The sequence below is a fragment of the Ceratotherium simum genome, chromosome 22 (assembly GCF_057802395.1).
Source record: "Ceratotherium simum simum isolate JZ-2026a chromosome 22, ASM5780239v1, whole genome shotgun sequence".
NCBI lineage: Eukaryota > Metazoa > Chordata > Mammalia > Perissodactyla > Rhinocerotidae > Ceratotherium > Ceratotherium simum.
This window is the reverse complement of record NC_141921.1, coordinates 36,439,179-36,460,718: the sequence shown is the minus strand read 5'-3', so window position 1 is coordinate 36,460,718 and position 21,540 is coordinate 36,439,179. Positions and strand designations below refer to the sequence as shown.

The following is a 21,540-nucleotide window of genomic DNA, read 5'->3' as shown; positions in this document are numbered from 1 at the left end:
AAGTGCTAGAATCCCACTGAAATATATAAACAGAGATAGCTTAAAAGTAACAGGATGGAAAAAGACATACTTTGACAAAACTAAGTAGAAGAAAATTGGAGTGGTTATCTGAATCTCAGACAAAGTAGATTTCAGAACAAAGAATACTACCAAAGACAAATGGAAATTTCATAACAACAAAGAGGTTAATTAATCAAGACAACAATCCTAAAGTTGTATGCACCTAATGATGGAGTATCAAAATACAGGAAAAGAATTGATGTAACTAAAGAAGAAATGAACAAAAAGGCAATTATATTTGGAGATTTCAACACTCCTCCCTCAGTACAGTCATGTGTTGCTTAATGAAGGGCATATGTTCTGAGAAATGCATCATTAGGCAATTTTGTCATCGTGTGAACATCATAGAGTGTACTTACACAAACCTAGATGGTATAGTGTACTACACACCTGGGCTACATGGTACTAATCTTATGGGACCACTGTCATATATGCAGTCTGTCATTGACCAAAACATCATTATGCAGCACATGACAGTAATTGTAGAACACTCATTAATCATAATTGACAGAAACTCTGTAAAGATATAACAGATATAAAAGACCGAACAACTCCATTAACCAATTTAACATAATTAACATTAACAGAAAACCCAATAACAGCGGAATATTCATTCTTTTCAGGTGCATATTCACCAAGATGTGCCATATTTGGGTTCCTAAAACAAGTCTTAATAAATTTAAAAGGATTCACATTTCTGACCATAATGGTATTACACTAGAAATCAACAAGAAAATGATTGATTTCTGGAAAAATCTCCAAACATTTGGACATTAAATAACACACTTCTGAATAACTCATAGATCAAAGAACTAATTGCAAGAGAAAGTGAAACATATTTTGAACGAAATGAAAGTGGAAATATAATATACCAAATGTTCTGAGATGCAGCTAAAGTAGTGCTAACAGGGAAATTTATAGCACTATGTAGACATATTACAAATGAAGAAATGTGTCATCAATGATCTAAGCTTCCACTTTAAGAAACCAGAAAAAGAAGAGCCAATTGAACCCAAAATTAGAAGGAAGGATGTAATACAGATAAAAGCCAAAACAAATGAAATACAAAAGAGAACATCAATAAAACCAGAAGTAAGTTCTTTGAAAAGATCAATAATATTGATAAACTTCTAGACAAACTGATCAGGAATAAAGGAGAGAAGACACAAATTGTCTATTTCAGAAACAGAAGAAAACACATCACTACAAATCTTGCAGAAATTAAAATGATAGTAAGGGACTATTATGAATACTTCTATGTTAATAAATTTGATAAATTAGATGAAATGAAAAATTCCTTGAAAGACACAAATTGCCAAAGCCCATTCAAAAAGAAATAGATAATTTGAATCATATTATAGATATTAAAGATATTGAATTCTTCATTAAAACAATATTCCCACAAGGAAAACACCAGGTCTACGTGCCTTCATTAGTGAATTCTACCAAACATTAAAGGAAGAAACAATGCCAATTCTTACACAAATGTTTCTACTAAATAGAAGAGGAAGGATCACTTCCCAACTCATTTTATGAGGCCAGCTTCACCCAGATACAAAATGAGACAAAGAAAACAAAACCACATGCCAACATCCCTCATGAACCTAGACACAAAGTCCTTTAGCAATCCTTGAAAAAATGGAGTTCAGTGATATATAAAAAGGTAATACATCAGGACTCATTGAGTTTCATCCCAGGAATATAAAGTTGGCTTTATTTGAAAGTCAATCCGTATAATTGAGTATCATAACAGGCTAAAAAATAAAAGCCATATGACCATCTCAATAAATGCAGAGAAAGCATTTAACAAAATTCAATACCTATTCAAGAAAGAAAAAAAAAAAAAAACTTCTCAGCAAACTAGAAAGAGAAGGAAATTTCCTCAAACTGATCAACAGCATGTAAAACAAGCCTATCACTAACATTATATTTAATAGTGAAAATCAGAAAGCTTTCCCCCAAGATTGGGAACCAGGCAATGATGTCTGCTCTCACCACGTTTATTCAACATTGTACTGGAAATACTAGTTATCCCAACATATTCCACTGGGCATGAGTAATAATGATAGACAATTTCCTGCATAACTACAATGCCTTTGCCACCCTAACACAATTAACAATTCCTTGGTGTCACCTAATACCACATCCGTATTCAAATATCCCTGATTGTTTTAAAAAATGTGCATTTCAATTGGTTTGAATTAGGATCCAAACATGATTTACACATTGCATCTGGTTGTTATATTTCTTGTCTTATTTTAAATATTTTGATGCATTTACTTGTTGAAGAGACCCATAAGTTGAGCCACAGTATGTCCCACATTCTGTTTGCATAGTCATAGTTCCAATCAACTTGTTCCTCTATCCTCTCATACTTCTTATCAAATGGAAGTTAGTGCTAAAGGCTAGATCACACCCTAGTTAAGCTTCTTTGTCTTTTTCTTTTCTTTCTTTTTTTTTTTTTTTGTAAGAATAGTTCGTCAATGGTGCTGTGTACTTCTTGAAGCATCACATCAAGGAGGCACAAATAGCCTGAGTGACCCACTCCCAGTAAAGCTGAGATCAAGCAGTGAATTTATGTGGTAAACTGGAAAGTGCCCATCAATCTTTCATCTTATGGTTTCACCTATTGATGATTTTTGCCAAAATCAATCAAGATAGAGTTTTTTGCTTTTTTTGGCTTTTTGGGGGTTTTTGCAGAGAAAGATTTGTCCTGAGCTAACATCTGCTGTCAATCTTCCTCTTCTTTTTTTTTCTTTTTTCTGCTCCCTAAAGCCCCAGTGGATGGTTCTATATGCTAGTTGTAAGTCATTCTAGTTCTTCTATTGAGCCGCTGCCACAGCATGACAACTGACAGATGGGTGATGTGGTTCTGTGACCACGAAGTGAACCCACACCTCCAAAGAAGTGAGCAGTGAACTTTAAACCACAAGGATATCAGGACTGGCTCAAAATAGAGTTTTTAAGTCTGAGATTATGTTGTGTGCATTCTAATCACAAGTCTTAGTTAGGACCATAAATTAACATATATGATCTCTCGGAGTAATTTTAAATAAGTACAGTACAGCTGTTCATTTTTTTAAATTAAACTTTTCAATATTTGAGATATTGTTAGATTCATATGCAATTGTAATAAATAATACAGGGAGATCTCTTGTACCCTTTTCTCGGTTTCCCCTAGTAGTAACATCCTGCATAACTATACCAAAATATCACAACCTGGATACTGCCATTGATATAGTCAAGATACTGCTGTTGTTGGGTGGAGTGTCCTGTGAATGTTGATTAGATCCTGCCGCTTGACGGCTCTTTGGAGTTCTTCTAAATCCTCGCTGATTTTCTGCATAGATGTTGTATCAGTTGTTGAGAGAGAGGTGTGGAAGTCTCCAGCTACAATGGTGGATTTTTCTATTTCTACTTTCAGGTCTATCCATTTTTGTTTCATATATATATATATATATTGTTTGTTTGCTTGCTGAGGAAGACTTGTCCTGAACTAACATCTGTTGCCAATCTTCCTCTTTTTCTTTGCTTGAGGAAGATTAGCCCTGAGCTAACATCTATTGCCAATCTTCCTCTACTTTGTACATGGGTCTCTGTCACAACATGGCCACTGAAGAGTGGTGTAGGTCCATGCCCGGGAACCGAACCCGGGCCACCAAAGCAGAGCATGCCAAACTTAACCACGAGGCCACAGGGCCAATCCCTTGTTTCACATATTTTGGCACCTCTGTTTGGTGCTTACACATTTAGGATTGCTGTGCCCTTTCATCATTATGTACTGTCCTTCTCTCTCTGACAATTTTATTTCTTCAGAAGTCTACTTTGTCAGATATAAATATAGGCAATCCTGCTTTCTCTCTCTTTTTTTTTTCAGGGGGATATTTACCCTAAGCTAACATCCTTTGCCAATCTACCTCAATTTTTCTTTTTACCCCCCAAAGTCCCAGTACATAGTTGTGTATAGTTGTAAGTTCTTCTGGTTCTTCCGTGTGAGCTGCTGCCACAGCATGTCTCCTGACAGATGAGTGGTGTGGTTCCATGCCCAGGAACTGAACCCGGGCTGCTGAAGCGAAGCATGCTGAGCTTTAACCGCGAGGCCATAAGGTTAGGTTCCCACTTTCTCTTCATTAATGTTTACATGTTATAGCTTTTTCCATTCTTTACTTTCAACCTGCCTATATCACTATATTTGAAGTAAGTCTCCACAGAAAGCATATAGTGAGGTCACTTTTTTTTAATCCATTCTGCCAAACTTTGCCTTTTAAGTGGTATATTTAGACCATTTACATTTAATGTAATTATTGGCATGTTAGGACTTAAGTCTGCCTTTTCACTTATTGTTTTGTCCTCTGTTTTTTGTTTCTCTCTTTTCTTTTTCCTGATTTCCTGTAGGTTAATTGAACTTTCTTTTTAGAAGTCTATTTTGATTTAACTGCAGTGTTTTTTAGACTATCTCTTTGTACAGCATTTTAAATGATTGCTTCTAGGTCAACAATCTACTGGTGGCATCATTTTACAAGTTTAAACTCAACATAAAAGCTTACTTCCTTTTCCACTGATTTACTCTCCCAGTTTGTGGTAGTCATATATTTCCTCTACGTGCATTTAGAACCACATCAGACAATGTTATAATTTTTGAGGCAACCATCAAATGAACCTTAGAAAACTTAACAGAAGGAAAACCTATTGTATTTACCCATATTTCACTTACCATGTTCTTTCTTCCTTCCTTATAATGTTCCAAGATTCCTTCTTTTATCATTTGCTTTTCGTTTAGAGAACATCCTTTGGCATTCATTTACAGTATGTCTGCTGGCAACAAAGTGTCTCAGTTTTTCTTCATCCCAGAATGTCTTGATTCCATCTTCATTTCAGAAGGACCTATTTTCTGGGTATAGGATTCTGGGTTGATGGTTCTTTTCTTTCAGCACTTGAAAAAAAGTTGTGGCCTGTCCTTCGAGCTTTCATGTTTTCTGATGAGAAACTTGCTGTCATTGGAATTGTCTTTCCCTTAGAGGTATCATTCCTCTCTTGTTCTCTGCTCTTGAGATTTTATTCATTGTCTTTAATCTTCAGAAGTTTGACTATGATGTGTCTTGGTGTGATTTGGGGGTGTTTATGCTGTTTGTAGTACATTTCACTCTTTGAATGTGTATGTTTATCTTTTCTCAAATTTGGGAAATTTTCAGCCATTATTTCTTTCAATACCTTTTCAGCCTGCCCTGTTTCTCCTTCTCTTTCCAGGACTCTGATGACATGAATGTTAGATGTTAGATCATTTGTTCTAGTCCCACAATCCCTGACATTCTGCTTTTTCTTTTAAGCCTATTTTCTCTCTATCGTTCAGATTGTGGAATTCCTATTATTCTTTCTTACAATGCATTGATTCATTTTCTGCCCCTTCGTTCTGCTATTGAGCCCATCCACCAAGTGTTTTATTTTGTTGTATTTTTCAGTTCTACAATGTCCATTTAGTTCTTTATATCTTGGATTTCTTTGCTGAGACTTGTATTTTTTCATTTGTTTCAAGCATATCTATATTCACTTATTGAGGCATTTTCAGGATGGCAGTTGTAAAATCTTTGTCAGATTATTCTAATATCTTTGTCATCTTGATATTGGCATCCATTGATTGATTGTTTCTTTTTCATTTAGTTTGAGACCTTCTTGGTTCTTGGCATAACATGTTAGGTTTTGTTGAAACCTGGACATTTTGGTTATTATGTTATGAGACTCTTGATCTTATTTAAACCTTCTGTTTTAGTGGGTTTATCCTGACACTGCTCTGGGCCTCATTACTGCCAAGTGGGGGTAGGAATTCAGGCTCCTCACTAGGCCTACCTCCCTGGCTAGGAGGTAGGAGTGCCTCCTTACTGCTCCCCAGGGGGCCTCTGCTGACACCACTGGGGCAGGGGGGTGGGTCACCTCGTTAGCACTGGGTGCAGATGAATGTCCTGACTCTCCACTAGGCTCTCTGACATCACCCAAGTGGGGAAGGGGAAGGGCTCCTACTTACTGCAAAGTGGAGGTGGAAATCCAGGCTCCCGTGTGGTCTCCACTGACACAGCAGTGTGGGGGGTTGGGACGCCTTGAAACTGCCTGTTGGGGATGAACGTCCAGCTCCCTATTCATCCTCTCTGACACCACTCCATCAGGGGGTTGAGTGCTTCCTTATAGTCTGGCAAGGATGGAAGTCTAGACTCCCCATTCAGCATTCGCTGGCATGGGTGGTAGTGGGGGTTCACAATCTTTATTCTGTGATGTATGGCTGGAGTAAAAAGTTTGCTAAAACTTTCCTGGCTTGCTAGGCTGCCCCTTTCCTGGTTCTCTGGCTATAGAAGACTGGCTTTGGTTGGGGCCTTTTCTGTCCGTGCCAGTTGATATTTCCATGTAGTTGGCTTCTTCAGCTCCAACTCTGGCATATCTGAAGTGAAAAGAAAACCCAACAAACTCACCTCTGTCATTTCTTGGGTCCTGCGGTCCCAAGCTAGTCTGGCTTTTTCTTTCCATCTTTCAGGGTCCTCTTCTGTTTGTGTTATACGTAATACCCAGAGTTTTTGTTTGTACTTAGCAGGAGGAATAGGGAAAAGTATGTCTACTCCATCTTCCTGAATGAAGTCATTTTGGCATTTAAAAAAGAAAGTTACAAATACACTTTGCATATGATTTAGCAACCCCACTTCTAGATATGTACCAAGGAGAAATAAAAATGTATGTTGAAAAGCTTATACACAAATGTTCATAGAAGTTCATTCATAAAAGCCCCAAACTCAAAACCAAACAACTTGTGAATGGACAAAGTGTGGTATATCCACACAATGGAATACACAATAATCAGCAATAAAAATAAATGAACTACCGATACACACAACAACATGGATGAATCTCAAAAACATAGTGCTAAGAGGAAGAAATCAAACACATATTCTACATACTCCATGAATTGACTTATATAAAATTCTGGAAAAGGCAAATTAATAGTGACAGAAAGCAGAACAGTGGTTTCTAAGAGCAGAGTTTGGGAGGTAATTGACTACAAAGGAGCATGAGGAATCAAGCAAACAACATTGGTGAATATTATTGTATGTAAACTGTACAATAAACCTGGTTGTCAAAGATGTATATTATTCCAAAATGCAAATTAAAACCACAATGATATACCATTACACTCCCCATAACAGGTAAAATTAAAAGAACTGAAAATAACAACTAGTTTACCATCATAATGATTGATGGCTACAGTGCTCCACTGTACTGAGTCATGCTTTCATATCAGAGGGCAAGTCTTGTCCACCAGGCTCCATAGAGCCATTGGTTTGGGTAAAGCAGTTGAGATGGTCTCTGTGTTTAAAGGTTGAACAACCACTTATTCATGAACACAGCTAAGGCCTTGGGGACCAGGCTTTGTCTTTGATTGGATCTTCTAATATAATATCACAATGGTTCTTTTTTAGACATACTGAATTTATGTTGTTTTGATTCAGAAAGTACTTATTGAGGATGGGAATGTTGGATCTGAGAATCAGAGCTTCCTGTTAAATGAGACAATCTCCCTCTTAGGGTCTAGTAATAGATAAGCTCAAAGGGTAAGCACTGGGAAGTAGGAGGATCAAGTTCAAAGTTCAGGGTAGGATCAAGTTCAAAGTTCACACAAATACCAACAGTATCTAAATGCCACAGCCTTTAATTAGTTATCGGATTAGATACCTGTAATTCCTTAGGGTGTGAAAGGGACAGAGGACTTGAAAGTAGAGCTGGATGTGCTGCTGCCTAGACACCTCCACAGCTTATTACTTCAGGAGGCTCCTTTCACGTTTAGATGTTTGTCTGGTAACTTGGTACAGAAGATGTAACAGAATTTCCAGATATAGAATGTGCTGTCCTCAGGCTATCATAATGTAAGTCTTTATCCTCCATCACTGGGGGCCATGAGCCAATAATTTGTCTTATACAAGCTGTGAAATGCCTTTGGAAGCTACCTAATTACCCCTCATAAAGATGATTTGAAGGCTATGTCTTGGATTTTGTCCTCATTCAAGACCTGTCCATTCTGTTTAGCTGTGCTTGGATGGCATGCAGTGACAGCATTTTCTTCCATGGGGACCGCTATCAGAATATGCTGCTTAATTTCATTATTGTAATGAAATGTTTCCACATCTGTCATTAGATATTTTTATCCTAGTGTTCGTATGACCCATTAGTGGAATAATCCAGGGGAATTTAAATAGCCCGGTGAAAGGAAGAGAATGTGTATGGCATACCTTGCCAGGTAAAAGCATATTTGCCTGAATGGATACTGAAGAGAAGACATTAGCAAAATCCAAGGTCACAAACCAAGTGCCAGTAGTGGCAACAATTCAATCACCCATGTTCAGTGCTGAGGGAGTGGCCACTTTTTACTTAAACCTCAGTAGTCCACAATGATTTGCCAGCACTGGTATCTTTTTTCACCTACCAGACAGGGCTGTTAAACAGAGATAGCATTGCAGTAATCCTTGAATGAGGAGAGTACTTTTTTCTCTCCTGGATGTGGTGCTTGTTACAATTCCTTGACATGCAGGCTTTGGAATATAGGCATTCCCCTTAATGCTTTCTGCTGATTTTATGGACGCAATTCCATGGGGATCATGAGTCTTTCTAACCAGCCCATCAAAGCATTTGCACCTTGTTCAAACAATTCTAAACAGACATATCAACCACACAGTCCAGTAAGGGAATGGCCATTGCACTCCAACAAAATACTCAGAGCTCTCATATTAATTTCATTCTCAGGCCATAGGTAGTAGTCCCTTTATCCACATGCCAGAGCAACACAACTTTACATGAGGGGAACTTCTGGGGAGAATCAATTTTCCCCCCCAAACTGGTCATAAACCTAAGCTACTTTCTCAGGCTCTTGGTGTTTCCTCCCGGAAGGATATACATCAGTACAGAAGACCTACTCTTCTAACAGGGTTAGCCAAAGGATCAGAGTCAAAGTAATTGCCAATTTGGAAGGGCCTGATGCCTAGTTAAATCAAATATTAAATACCAGATTTCCATTTCTCAGGAAAGTTGCTAATAAATGTATAACTTATAGTATTTGTCAACATTTTCCATCTACCACGAGGAATGTAATGATAGCACTGGCCACACGAAAATCAGAAACTACAAACCTGAGCTGGTGCTACAGACTGAATGTTTGACTGCCCCCAAAATTCATAGGTTGAAACCCTGACCCCCAATGTGATGGTATTGGGAGGCAGAGTCTTTGGGAGGTGGTCAGCATTAGCAAAGCTGATGAAAGTGAAGCACTTATGACAAGATTAGTCTTCTTATAAGAAGAGGAAGAGACTGGAGCACTCTCCCGCCACGTGAAGGTGCACCAGAAGGCCACTGTCTGCAAACCAGGGAGAGGGCTCTCACAGACACCGAATCTGCTGGCACCCTGATCTTGGACTTCCCAGTCTCCAAAGCTGTGAGAAATAAATGTTCACTTAATCCACCCAGTCTATGTTATCTTGTTACAGCAGCCTGAACAGACTAGGACAACTGGCATGAACATCTTGAACTCATTGTTAATTTTGAAGTAGAAGATTGTGTCTGAAGATTACAATTTAACCTGTGCAACAGAGAAGGTCCATTTTCTTATCACTATGACACACAGATTTTGATCTAGATTAAACAGAAGAAATAACTGTTCTTCCCAGTCAAGTCTGCTCATTTTTCATTCTATGTTTCCTTACGCATGTCAGAAGAGTAAGGCGGTAGCTGTTGATGTGTTGGTATCAACAAAAGAAATACTTCACAAGTAGAAAATAATACCAATTTTATGTCAGTGCCAGATACTTCCAATAGAAAATCAGTCAACTCCAATAATAATTAAACTTTCCTTCCATCCAATTCATGGAATCAAAATAAAGCTTTTGAAAGTTCACTTTGTCAATGGGGAAACACCTCACACTATTGTGAATGTTATTTTAAATTCAGTTATAAAGTTCAATACTGATGATAAAAATGTTTTTGCAGAGGACATACACTTATAAATTTTGGTGGGGCACAGTGTTGTGTTCAAAATAGTCTTATTAAATTAAAACTCTATGGAGCAGAAATGTACTTTCTCATAAGCAATTATGTCCTGACATTCCTGCCTTCTTTATCGTTTCTAAGAGGTATTCGGAATGCAGATTGGAGGCCCTGGCAACGTTAACCATCACAACCACCAGTAACAAGCAGGCCAGAAGGGAAAGGAAGCAAGCAGGTCAGCCCAGATGCCCTCGCTCCAGCCTGTAGCGTCAGTAGTCCCTGTTCTGTGCATTCATTCATGCATACACCACCCACACCCACTCATCCTGCAGCTTTCTATACACTACTGACTAAAAGGCTTCCTTAATTTCAGGGTGATCAAATGTATGTTGCCAGTTTCCAGATCCAATTCTGTTCGTTTGTCTTTTGAAAAAGCTCTCTGGGTAGGAAATGGCTGAATTCAAGTGACCATCAAATACTTGTGAGATATGCTCCCTGAAAGGTTCTAACGGATGGGACTTGACCTAGCAGAGAACGCCTCCCCGACCGGGATGCTGAGGGCTGAAGGTCTCCCGGCCAGACAAGAGGCTCATCTTCTCCACTTGACCATTCAGGACCATTGTTCCCAGGACAGAGTTTATCTTCCAAAGGTGACCCTCTGTTCTCTCACATCCACTGTTTACAACATAACTTTGACACTCCTCCCATCGGGCAAGAGAGATGCTAAAGACTTCAGAAGCTGGGACGTAAAAGGCATTATGGCTTCTGTCTTGTTCTCTTGCGATGCTCACCTTTGGAAGCCAGCTGCCATGCTGTGAGAAGCCCAGGCCACATGGAGGGGTCATGTGTAAGTGTCCCAGTTGATTACAACAGCTAATATTCCAGCTGACAATCAATGTCAACCTCCAGACATGTGAGTGAATCAGCCTTCAGTGATTCTAGCCTCCAGCTCAAGGTCACCTCTCAGACCTTGGGGAAGAGATGAGCATTCTCCACTGAGGCCAGGCCAAACAGCAGTTGGTCAGCTAAATGCCTGTTGGTTTTTTAAAGAAACAGCTTCATTGAGACATAATTCACATATTATACACCCAATTAAAGTGTTTAATTCAATGGTTTTAAGTGTATTCAGAGTTGTACAACCTTCACAATCAATTTTAGGGTATTTTCCTCACCCTAAAAAGAAACTTCATTAGCAGTTACTCATTAGCAGTTAATCTCCATTTCCTCCCAACACTCCTCTGAGCCCTAGGCCACCACTAATCTACTTGTTGTCTCTAATAATCTGTCTATTCCAGACATCTCGTGTAAATCAAATCCTACCACATGACGCCTTTCGTGACTGGCTTCCTTCACTTAGCACGATGCTTTCAAGGTTCATCCACACTGTAGATGTGTCATTACCTCATTCCTTTTTATTGCTGAAAGTACTCCATTGTGTGCATACACCACTTTCTGTTTATCCACTCAGCAGATGATGGGCATTTGGGCTGGTCCCACTTTGGCTATTATGGACGATGCTGCTATGGACATTCATGTGCAGGATTTTGTGTGGACGTGTTTTCGTTTCTCCTGGGTATATCCCTGAGGGGCGGAACTGCTGAGTCATATGGAAACTCACGTGTATCTTTTGAGGAACTGCCAGACTGTTTTCCAGAGTGGCTGCACCATTCTACATTCCCACCAGCAGTGTATGAGGCTTCCAGTCTCTCCACACTCTCATCAACGCCTGTCACTGTCTTTTGTCACCGTAGCCCTCCTGCTGGTGTCGAGTGGCATCTCTGTGGCTGTGATTTACTGTCCTCTGACGGTAACGATGCTGAGCAGCTTTTCACGTGCTTACTGGCCATTTGCACGTCTTCTCTAGAGACAGGCCATTCCAATCCCTCGCCTGTTTCTACATCGGGTTTTCTGTCTTTTATTATGGAGTTGTAAGAGTTCTTTCTATATTCTTGACATAAGTTCCTCAGGAAAGGTGCTTTGCAAATATTTTCTCCCACTCTGTGGGTTGTCTCTTCACTTTCTTGAAGCACAGGTGTCCTTTGAAGCACACACATTTTAAATTTGGATAATGTCCAAGTTCTCTATTTTTTCTTTTCCACTTGTGTTTTTGATGTCTTATCTAAGAAATCATTGCCTGAGCCAAGGTCATGAAAATTTACTCCTATATTTTAAGAGTTTTATGGTTTTAGCTTTTACATTGAGGTCTACATTCCATTGAGTTAATTTCCTGTATGGCGTGAGAAGGGGTTCAACTTCTTTCTTTGGCATGTGGATACCAAGTTGGCCCAGCAACACTTGTTGAAGACATTGTTTTCCCATTGAAATGTCTTGACACTCTTGTATTAAATCTATTGGCAGTACACGTAAGGGTTTATTTCTAGATTCTCAATTTTATTCTGGTGATCTATATGTCTATTCTTATGCCAGTACCACATTGTCTTTATTACTGTAGCTTCGTAGTGACTTTTAAAATCAAGAATTACAGGACTTATTCAAGATTATTTTGGCTATTCTGTGTCCTTTGAATTTCCATATGAATTTTAGGGTTAGTATGTCAATTTCTGTAAAAAAAAAAAAGCACACAGAAAACTCAGGTGGGACTTTCACAAGGATTGCATTGGCTCTTGAGATTAATTTGAGGGATTCTATCATTTTAAGAAATTCAGTTTTGGGGTGGTTTCTTGTGACTTAACTGATACACCAGCCCGCTTCAAGGAAGCATCATTTTATTATGGATGAAGACAAAGGAGGGGGACGTGGTTCTGGAGAGAATATATTTTGTCTCCAGGGTGTCTCTCTCTAGATGGCCAATGGGATTTTTCTTAGAACAAAAAGTCTTCGATGGTGGTTCTGTCTGGATCCCCAAGAGTGGCCCCTTTCACCACTTCCAGATGACCAAGCTCCAAGAGCAGACTTTTGCTGCTGCTTGGCCCGCCCACCCCTCCGCCCAGGGCAGGAGGGATTTCCCTGCAGTGGGAACCGTCAAAGGTCAGCCATCAGACCTGGGATTTCTTTTCTCCTCCAGCTTTGGGTGCCTCCTGCTTACAGTAGGGATTTGCTGAGGGAAATGGGGACCCTGGCTGCCCATGCCCCACCCCCACTCCCAACAGCAGCAGGTGTACGGCAAGAGCTGGGGACCTTATGGAGGACCAGAAGATGGGAGGCTTCAGCTAAGACAAGACTAAAGTCACAGCTGAACTTGAGAGCATCTGTTCAAAATGTTCCCCAGCATCCTGGGAGGTTTCAGTCTTCTTGATGGTGACACCAATGGTAGGTGTGTGCCCAGACTGTTCTATTTATAAATATTTAGTGTGGGCACTTCTAAAGGAGAGAAGATCCACTTCACACCTTTGGCCATCTTTCTCTACAATGTGCACAGGTGTGAGGGCCACCTCCAGCCCCGCATTGGAGAGGTCAGGCTGGGTTCAGGACAGGAGGCTGGGGAGGCCCCATGAGGGCAGTGTGCCCTGAACCTGCTACCCACCTCTGTCCTTGGAAGACTCCAGCTCATGGTTCTGCCCCTCTGGCAGTTAGCCCCCAGGCAGGAGGGAAACAAGCTGCCAGCAGTCACAGAGACGAGTCTGTGGGTTTATCGGGGCCTGGGCTGCAGCCAGGTCAAGTGCCCGCTTTATTCAGGCAGGAACTGCCCGAGCAGGGCTCAGCCCCGGCCTTTACACATTGTGAAGGCAACTGGGAGCAAGGCAGGAATCTAGGAAATTAATGTATGAATCCAGACAATCGAGAAAGATCACACTCAATCAGCTTAAGCGGAGACTGGCGGGGTGAGAAAACAGAAGAGGTGAGAGGAAAGAAAGATACTTTTGGCAGCTTGAGCCACTGGGGACCTAGTGGAAGTAGTTGAAACATTTGTGGGCAACCAGGTGCCAGGCTTGATCAAAGGCCTGCACGACGGCCGGCTCCAGGGGCCCTTCCTCAGCCGCTGCCAAGTTCTGTGCCAGCTGCTCCAGGCTGGACATGCCCAGGATGACCGCGTCCCCGTGGGCACCCTGCAAGGGGAGACGGGTAGGCGTCAACACACGTCTGCAGCACAGTGACTCCAGTCACAGCCACTCTCCCTCCCAGCCTCGCCCCTGCCAGATGTTCATTCATGCCTACACACTTCTACAGAGAACTTACGGTGCCTTCAACAATTTTAACTATGACTCTCCAAACCCTGTCTTCTTCCCCCTGCTGACACACTGCTCATCCCTAGACAGACCTAAGTGCAGAGCCCAGATCTGCGCCTTAGCAGCTGTGTAAACCTGGCTTAGTTATCTGCCCTCTCTGAGACTCACTCTTCTTCTCTATTTTCAGCGGGGTTATGGGAATGAGAAACTATGTAAAGCACATGGATCCCACTGATTGAGAACCTTCTATGTATATGCCAGGCAGTATGCAACTGTATAAGGCTTAAGTGGGACAAAAGTTTCAGCCCGGAAGACAAGGGACACCAAAGAGAGAGGGAAAACCCAACTCCCACCAGAGCAGCGACTTGTGGGTTTTCAGCCAAATCTGTGATACGTTTTCTACACCATTCCCAGCTGTGTGATCTGTTTCTTCATCAGTAAAATTATGATAATCACACTTCATCAGGCCGACATAATCTCTAAATCCATGTTTGTAAAGCCCTCAGCACAGAGCCTGGCACCCAGACAGTTACTAAGAACAATGGGAAAACAGCCACGAGAATGGGGACAGAGAGAAATTTCAGAGTAATAAAACTATTTAGAAATCCCCTAAACGTAATTCTGGCTCCCATAAATGAATAGAAGTGTGCACAAAGGAGACGCCGGGTTACCTGTAGCTGCGAGTGGTGGTACATCCACCTGAGGACGGCCGAGGTCATGCTGGGGGCGCTCATCCCATAGGCAGCCTGCAGGGCCTTCTCCACCAGGGCGATGGCCTTGAAGTAGTGCTCCTTCCAGTAGCTGGGCAGGTGGCAGGGTGACACAGGGTCAGTACCATGGGGTCACTCCAGGATAGCCGCCCCTACGCCAGTCCTGGAGTTTGAGGGACCAGCGATACTAGTGGAGGTTTTACATCCTTGCACGGCAGAATGTATGTAGGTTTCTGGGCCTTTCATCAGGGTGCTGTTTGTAGTCCGGTGGCGGGAGGAGAGGGGATACAGTGGGCAAGAATCCTTGCATTAACCATGTTCACCACATATGAACAACACAACCCCCCAAACAGGACACAGGGGCAGCCACAGCACAACCTCTGAGCCCCGGTCACAGACTGGACCCTCGACAAGTCATGCTCCAGTCCTGGCTCTGGGCTTGGCTGAGCCACCTGCCTTCACTTTTCTCACCGCACAGTGAGGAAGGGAAACACGCCATGCCAGCCCCGTACACCGAGTCCTACACGGCGAGGAGAAAATGGACCTGCGGAAGCTCGGTAAACTGCAGAGAGCAGACAAGGTGGAAACCAGCAGCCTTGATTCTCCAGGCTGAGGCCCAGGCCCTGGTGGTGTGAAAGATCCTCGAGAAACACTGCTCAGGGTGACGGTCCCTACAGCTGGCCAGGGTCACCAGAGACCCTTAGGGAGAGGGGGGGCTGGATTATGATTTCAATCACAGCAACGCACACACAGTTACTCCAAATATTAGGCACTTGGCCACTTAAAAAGCCCTTGACTGTTTCCAGAAATCTCGCATCAGAGCCACGTGCACGGAGCTTTCTTCGTTGTTCTCCTCCCAGATGGGAAGAAACAAAAAAGGCAAATTGATCAGAATGTACAGAGAAATTAACCTTGGAGACTCGGCTTCTATAAATCTAGAAAGATGAGCTTTCCAGCAGTGCACAGATGATGTGTAAATATGATAAATAAAGAAACAGCAATAAAGTGTCTCCTTTATAGTTAAAACGTCAGAGGGAAGAGAGCTGTAGAAGTCTAAAATCGTGCCCTCTGGGCCGGCTCCGTGGCTTAGCGGTTAAGTGCGCGCGCTCTGATGCTGGCGGCCCGGGTTCGGATCCCGGGCGCGCCCCGAGGCACCACATCTCTGTCCAACCCGGGGCCGGGTCCCGCGTACAGCAACTAGAAGGATGTGAACCTACGACATACAACTATCTACTGGGGCTTTGGGGGGAAAAAATGAATAAATAAAATCTTTATAAAAAAAAAAAAAAAAAAAAAAAATAAAATCGTGCCCTCTGAGGAGTGCAGCTTGGAAAAGGGGTGCTTTTCACCATCAACAAGGCCTGTATTAACTTTGATAAATTTTTCAAAATCTAAAAAGTGAAAGAAGGGAGGAACACTGTTCCTAAAAGCTGCTCACCTATACTTTCAGACGTTGATGACAATTTCATGCCAAGGGTTTACAAACTTAGACTCCTTGGCCCAAGGTGACAGGGCCAGCTAGCTGTGGGGCAACAGCACGCCCCAGGTTTCCCTAGTCCCATCCAAGCTTCCCCTCCCGCTGTGGGCAGGGAGTGAGTTCATTCCAGGAAAGAGACACAGTCTTGCAGACCTGGCAGAAGGCCCAGGGATCCACATTCCCAATTGAAGACCCCAATCCCTCCCGAAAGACACGGAAAATTCAAGGAGGGAAGGGGGAATCCAGGAGCCTAGGTCCGAGCACATGGGGAGCCCTGGCCCCCAAGAAAGCAGCCCCGGGGACTCTCTATTTCACACTAAGGGGACCAGACCACCTCCCGCCCTGACACAGATGTCCCCAGCTCACCGATTCCTGTAGAACTCAGCCCTGATATACCCAAAGAAGCGGCCCGCAGGCTGTTTCCCGTCCTCGTCCTCATACTTGTACTTGCCGGTCAGCAGGCCCCCTGCGGGAAGGCCGCCATCAGACCCGCTGCCCACACTGCACCCAGAGGCTGCTCTGGACTCGGGGGGATGGTGGGGGAGCCAGGAGGGATGGAGGAGAGCTCAGCCTCTGGCCAAACCCCTCCCTGCTTCCCAGGTCCTGGGCAGGGATTTCTGGTCAGGAGGAGGCAGAGACAGGACAGGGCCAGGAATCCCTCCCCCCAGGGGCACCCGGGCCCCCTGCAGCCCGTACCAGCCAGAGGGTTGTAGGCGTAGAACCTCAATCCAAAGTGCCTGAGGCAGGGGAAGAGCTCCGTTTCCACCTGCCGGGAGACAACGTTGTACACGCCCTGCAGGGAGAAGGGCCAGCTGGAGAGGGTGCACCTGTCAAGGGGGGTCCCCAAATTTCCCCTTGGAGAACCCTCAGGTCAGACCATATCAATCCCCGGACCTTGACCATCAGGGCACATACGTAGTGGTGGTGTCGGAGGGGGCTCGTGCCCAAGGAAGATTCATTCATTCAGTCAACATTTCTGAGCACCACCTACAGGCTGGACATCAGACTTCCACCCAGGAGCCAAAGGACAAAGCCCCGCCCTCTGAGGTGTAACAGCGAGGGAGAGTGTGTCGGGTATGCTCCAGAACAGAGGCAATCATAATACACTGGGGAGTTCTGTGACCAGTGCCTGGCACCAGGCAGCTGCACAAACATTTGCTGAATGATGCGGAGGAGATAAGGAGAGCCCGAGATCTCAGGCTCCGCTGGGTGGGGGGAAAGGCTTCCAGAGGACGAGGCATCTAAGTGAGCCCCGGGCACTGCTACCAGGGGAGGAGGGGGAGGAGGGCTCCAGGCTGCAGTGAGGCCGAGGAAGCGGGACGGTCGGGACAAGGTGCGCAGGCGGGCAGGAAGGGGAGCCAGGGCCCAAGCGAGCAGGTGCCTGCTGGCCAGGCTGAGGAGCTTGTACATCACCCTGAGGACACCTGGGAGCCATCTACCAGCTGTGAGTAGGGAGGGCTGCTATGGGGAGGACATGGGGGCAGTCAGAACAGCCAACAGACCCCGGGACCAGCAGGAGCCCTGGAGACGGAGGCCTCTGCAGCCCTGGCCCTCACCTGGTACACGGTGGGCAGGATCCAGCCATTGCTCTTGCAGAGGGTACAGATCTCAGCCACCTCCCAGGAGGCATAGTTGGAGAGGCCCAGCTCCACAAACTTGCCCTGCTGGGGAGACGCGGCCGTCAGAACCCAGTGCAGCCAGGAGATCATGACGGGGAGACCACGGTGGGGGCCGTGGGATGGGGCCCAAATGCACTCTGGGGCAGCCCTGCACCCTCCCCTCTCCTGGGTAATGACAGGGCAAGGAGAGGAGCAGGAGACCTCCTCCCAGAGCTCTGGGGGCCGCCCTCACCTCCTGGTGCAGCTGGTGGCAGGCGCGCAGCGTGTCCTCCACGGGGGTGTTGTGGTCCGGCAGGTGCAGGTAGAAGAGGTCCACCCGGGGACACTGCAGCCGCTTCAGCGACGTCTCCAGCTGGAACCGGAGACTCTCAGGCTTCAGTGAATTTTCACCCAGTGGGTTGGCCTTGGTGGCAATTTTCACTTTAGGAGGAAAGCACTAGAAGTTCAGGCCAGTTTAGCTAACATTGGAAAGGGTGTAGCATAATGGTTAAGAGACAGACCTGGGGTCACATCCCAACTCTGCCCTTACTAGCTCTGTGACCTTCACCAAGTTACTTAACCTCTCTGAGCCTCAATCCCCTCAACTGTAAATTGAGAGTGACAATGGTACTATCTGATAACGAGGTTTGACAATAGATCAGAAGGTGGAAGGACGCACTCATTATGAGCTGCTAACGTTCTCACTATGATGATTCTCTACCAGGCAGCTGGACGTGCCAGGGCTAAAGGAACCCAGCACTCCATCCCTGCCCTTAATGACTCACTGTCTAAGGGTCACTATACAGTAAGCGAGGCAGAGATACACATAAGGTGGCAGAGGAGCCCAGAGCAGAGTCGTGAGGCCCACCAGGAGTCCAGGGAGGCTTTCCTTAGAATTTGAATCAGAATCTCCAAAGGGACGTCAGGGCCACCCAGAGGCAAAAATGTGGTGTGTGACAAACCATGCCTCGATTCCATGGATCTAGTGTACCACGTCCAGGGGGACATGAGGAAGGTGCCAGACCAGATGCAAAGGGGCTGGAGTGCACCCCAGGGAATCTGGACGTTAAGCGGCCCCGGGGGAGCCTCTGAGCACTTTTCAGCCAGGGAGCCACCTGCTCAGCTTTGCAGTCTTGAAAGATGACTCTGAATGAAGCACAGACGAGGAACCTCTGGAGCAGATCTGGGAACGGGCAGACCAGCAAGGAGAGACTGCGGCAGGAATTCAGGAGACAAATGCAAGAGGCCTCATCTTGGCCCCAGAGAAGGAAAGGCAGGGATCCCTTAGAGAAATAGCCCAGTGAGAAGAGGCCGGTGTTCTGCCACCTGTTGAGTCAGGAGTCAGTGAACTAAACACTTTTCTCCCCGCCCCCCAGTAAGAATCCCAGGTGACGGATCGGTGGGTGAGAGGAGGCCCTCTCTGCACTTTTCAGGTTCGGAAAGTTGCCTCTCAGGCAGGAGGGTGGTCACCCAACCCCTTGAGAGGTGAGAGACAGCAGGCTGGGGAACTACTCATTCGGAATTTTCCCATCCTACCACCTCCTCACCCTCTGCCCCACCCCTTCTTGATGGTAATGGACCTTCAGACCTGAGGTTTAAGGACCTGGGCCCAGCCAGCTCTGGCCTGAACGAGGGATTGGAGAAGAAAAGGCAATCAGAAGTAAGATCAGCATTGTTACGAAGAGGCAGCCAGGTGATGGAGAATGAGCGAAGACTCTGAGATGCACCATATTCTCGATTTGTTCCAGATCCCCCATGCTGTGAATCACAGAAGAAAGGAGCAAAACTCTACCAGAGGAGAGAGGAAAAGAGCCTCCGAGTGAAAGTCCTCGCAGTGTGCTAACAATATCCTAATAACAACCATAACACTATCTGCTGACACTGCTGAACTCTCACTCTGTGCCTGCCAGGCACCGTCCTAAGCACTTAGAGCGGAATCAGACTGAAGAGGGAGGCCCCCCTGCTCCCATACACCCCCCCCACTGCGCTACATCTGCCTGCTCCAACACCCTCGGCACTGCCCACAGCCGGGAAGGCCCTTTCTCCTCTTACTCCTCCTGGAAAACTCCCCTCAGTTCTTTAAGCTCTAAAGTGCCCTTTTCTGAGCTTTCTTCAGTAGCCCCTCCCAGGAAGGGCTTCCTCTTCTGGGCTCTCCAGCCAGCTCTAGAATCTGAGCTCCCTCCAGTGGGTTGGTGTCAATTTCCCTTTTACAGCCTCAGACAGAGGCTGGCATAGACAGGGCACTTAGACGCCGTACCACGCCCACTGCCATGCTGCCACCCTGGTGAAGCCGGAGGCACTGCCAACGGAACAAGGCGCCAGGAGCTCCACAGAGCAAAGTCTAGGGCCCAGAGCAGGGAGGAAACAGAACCCTCACCCATTCCAAATTCTGATCTGGGGTTGTGCCAGGGAACCCCAGGGTCGTAAGGGCAGGATTCCTGCAGATCAGGTCAGAACGGGGCACCTGCGGGGCACGGGAAGGAGGGCAGGGACTGCACAGCTCCAGACTCCAACGTTTGCAGTGCCTGCGAGAACGGCTAGCCAAGTCGCTCCAGGCTCTACCAGAGTTGGGACGTTGCTGGAGGGAGGGTCCCGGGCTACCTTCTCAGAAGGGAAAAGGTGAGGAAAGGAGTCAAACCCGAGCACTGGCCGGCTGTCGGGGTCTAGACGTGCACGGGGCCTGAGGAGCTGCAGGGGGCCAGGGGAGGATGGTGCCCGGGAGGGGACGAAGCTGTCGGTGCTGACCGCGGTGGGGCCGGGCTGGGTCGGGTCAGCGGGGCGCGGTGCAGGGGGAGGGCCGGGGTCCGGGGCGCGGGCGCCAGGCCTTACCTCTGCAGTCGCCGCCGCCCAGCCCGAGCCCCAGGCCGCCCAGGATGCTCTCGGACTGGCCGTCGGTGTAAAAGAAGGCCGTGTCTATCTCGGTGTGGCCGCGCTCCAGGAAGGCGCGCACGGCCGCGGCGCTGGCGGCTGCGTCCAAGCTGCCCCCCATCCCCATGGCGCCCAGCACGGTGGCGGGCCGGACCGGGGCGCCCGAGGCGGCCCGCGGGGCAGACAGCAGCCGGGACATGGGGCGGCGGGACACTCGGACAGCACGGGAGCGGGCGCAGCGGTCAGCGACAAGTGTCGGTGCATGATCCGGGCGCCGCTTTAAAAAGGGGCTGTCGGGCCCCGCCCACGGGCGTTGGGGGAGGAGCGCGCGGGGGAGCAGGGGGAGCGGAGGAGCCGCCAAAATGTGCACGGCGCTTCCCTCCACCCCGGCACGCAGCTCCCGCTGACCGTGGGGACTGTCTGCGCTTCCACGGCGTAAGCAGCGGGAGGGCAGATGGCGTGTGGGTAAATATAAAAGACCTTTTAAAAAGATCATTGAGTTTTTATGAAGTTACACATAGGCTTACCATATGACTCAGCAAAAACCTATCTTCACACAAAAAGCTATACACAAGTGTTTCTAGAGGCTTGATTTGTAACTGCCCAAACCTGAAAACAACCCAACTGCCCCTCAGCGGCAGAATGGACAAATAAACTGTGCTATATTCATACAGTGGAATGAATTACTGGGA

General features: G+C 45.9%; 1 protein-coding gene across 4 annotated transcripts; it reads right to left on the bottom strand.

Moving 5' to 3' along the window:
* Positions 1-13,656: 13,656 nt before the first annotated feature.
* On the bottom strand, positions 13,657-21,091 carry LOC101409142 (aldo-keto reductase family 7 member A3). 4 transcript variants are annotated; one of them, XM_087446690.1, is made up of 7 exons: positions 20,810-21,091; positions 18,234-18,421; positions 17,939-18,046; positions 17,079-17,148; positions 16,749-16,848; positions 14,867-14,996; positions 13,657-14,075 (listed from the first exon to the last, which is right to left on the bottom strand). In XM_087446690.1, the coding sequence occupies exons 1-7, from the start codon at positions 21,045-21,047 to the stop codon at positions 13,914-13,916; spliced, it is 996 nt and encodes a 331-aa protein (XP_087302816.1). In that variant the 5' UTR covers positions 21,048-21,091; the 3' UTR covers positions 13,657-13,913. The 4 variants fall into 4 exon arrangements, with proteins under 4 accessions (XP_087302816.1, XP_087302815.1, XP_087302817.1 ...); XM_087446689.1 differs by having other exon boundaries at positions 17,079-17,175; positions 20,810-21,090; XM_087446691.1 differs by having other exon boundaries at positions 17,939-18,043; positions 20,810-21,088.
* Between the last annotated feature and the right edge of the window lie 449 nt (positions 21,092-21,540).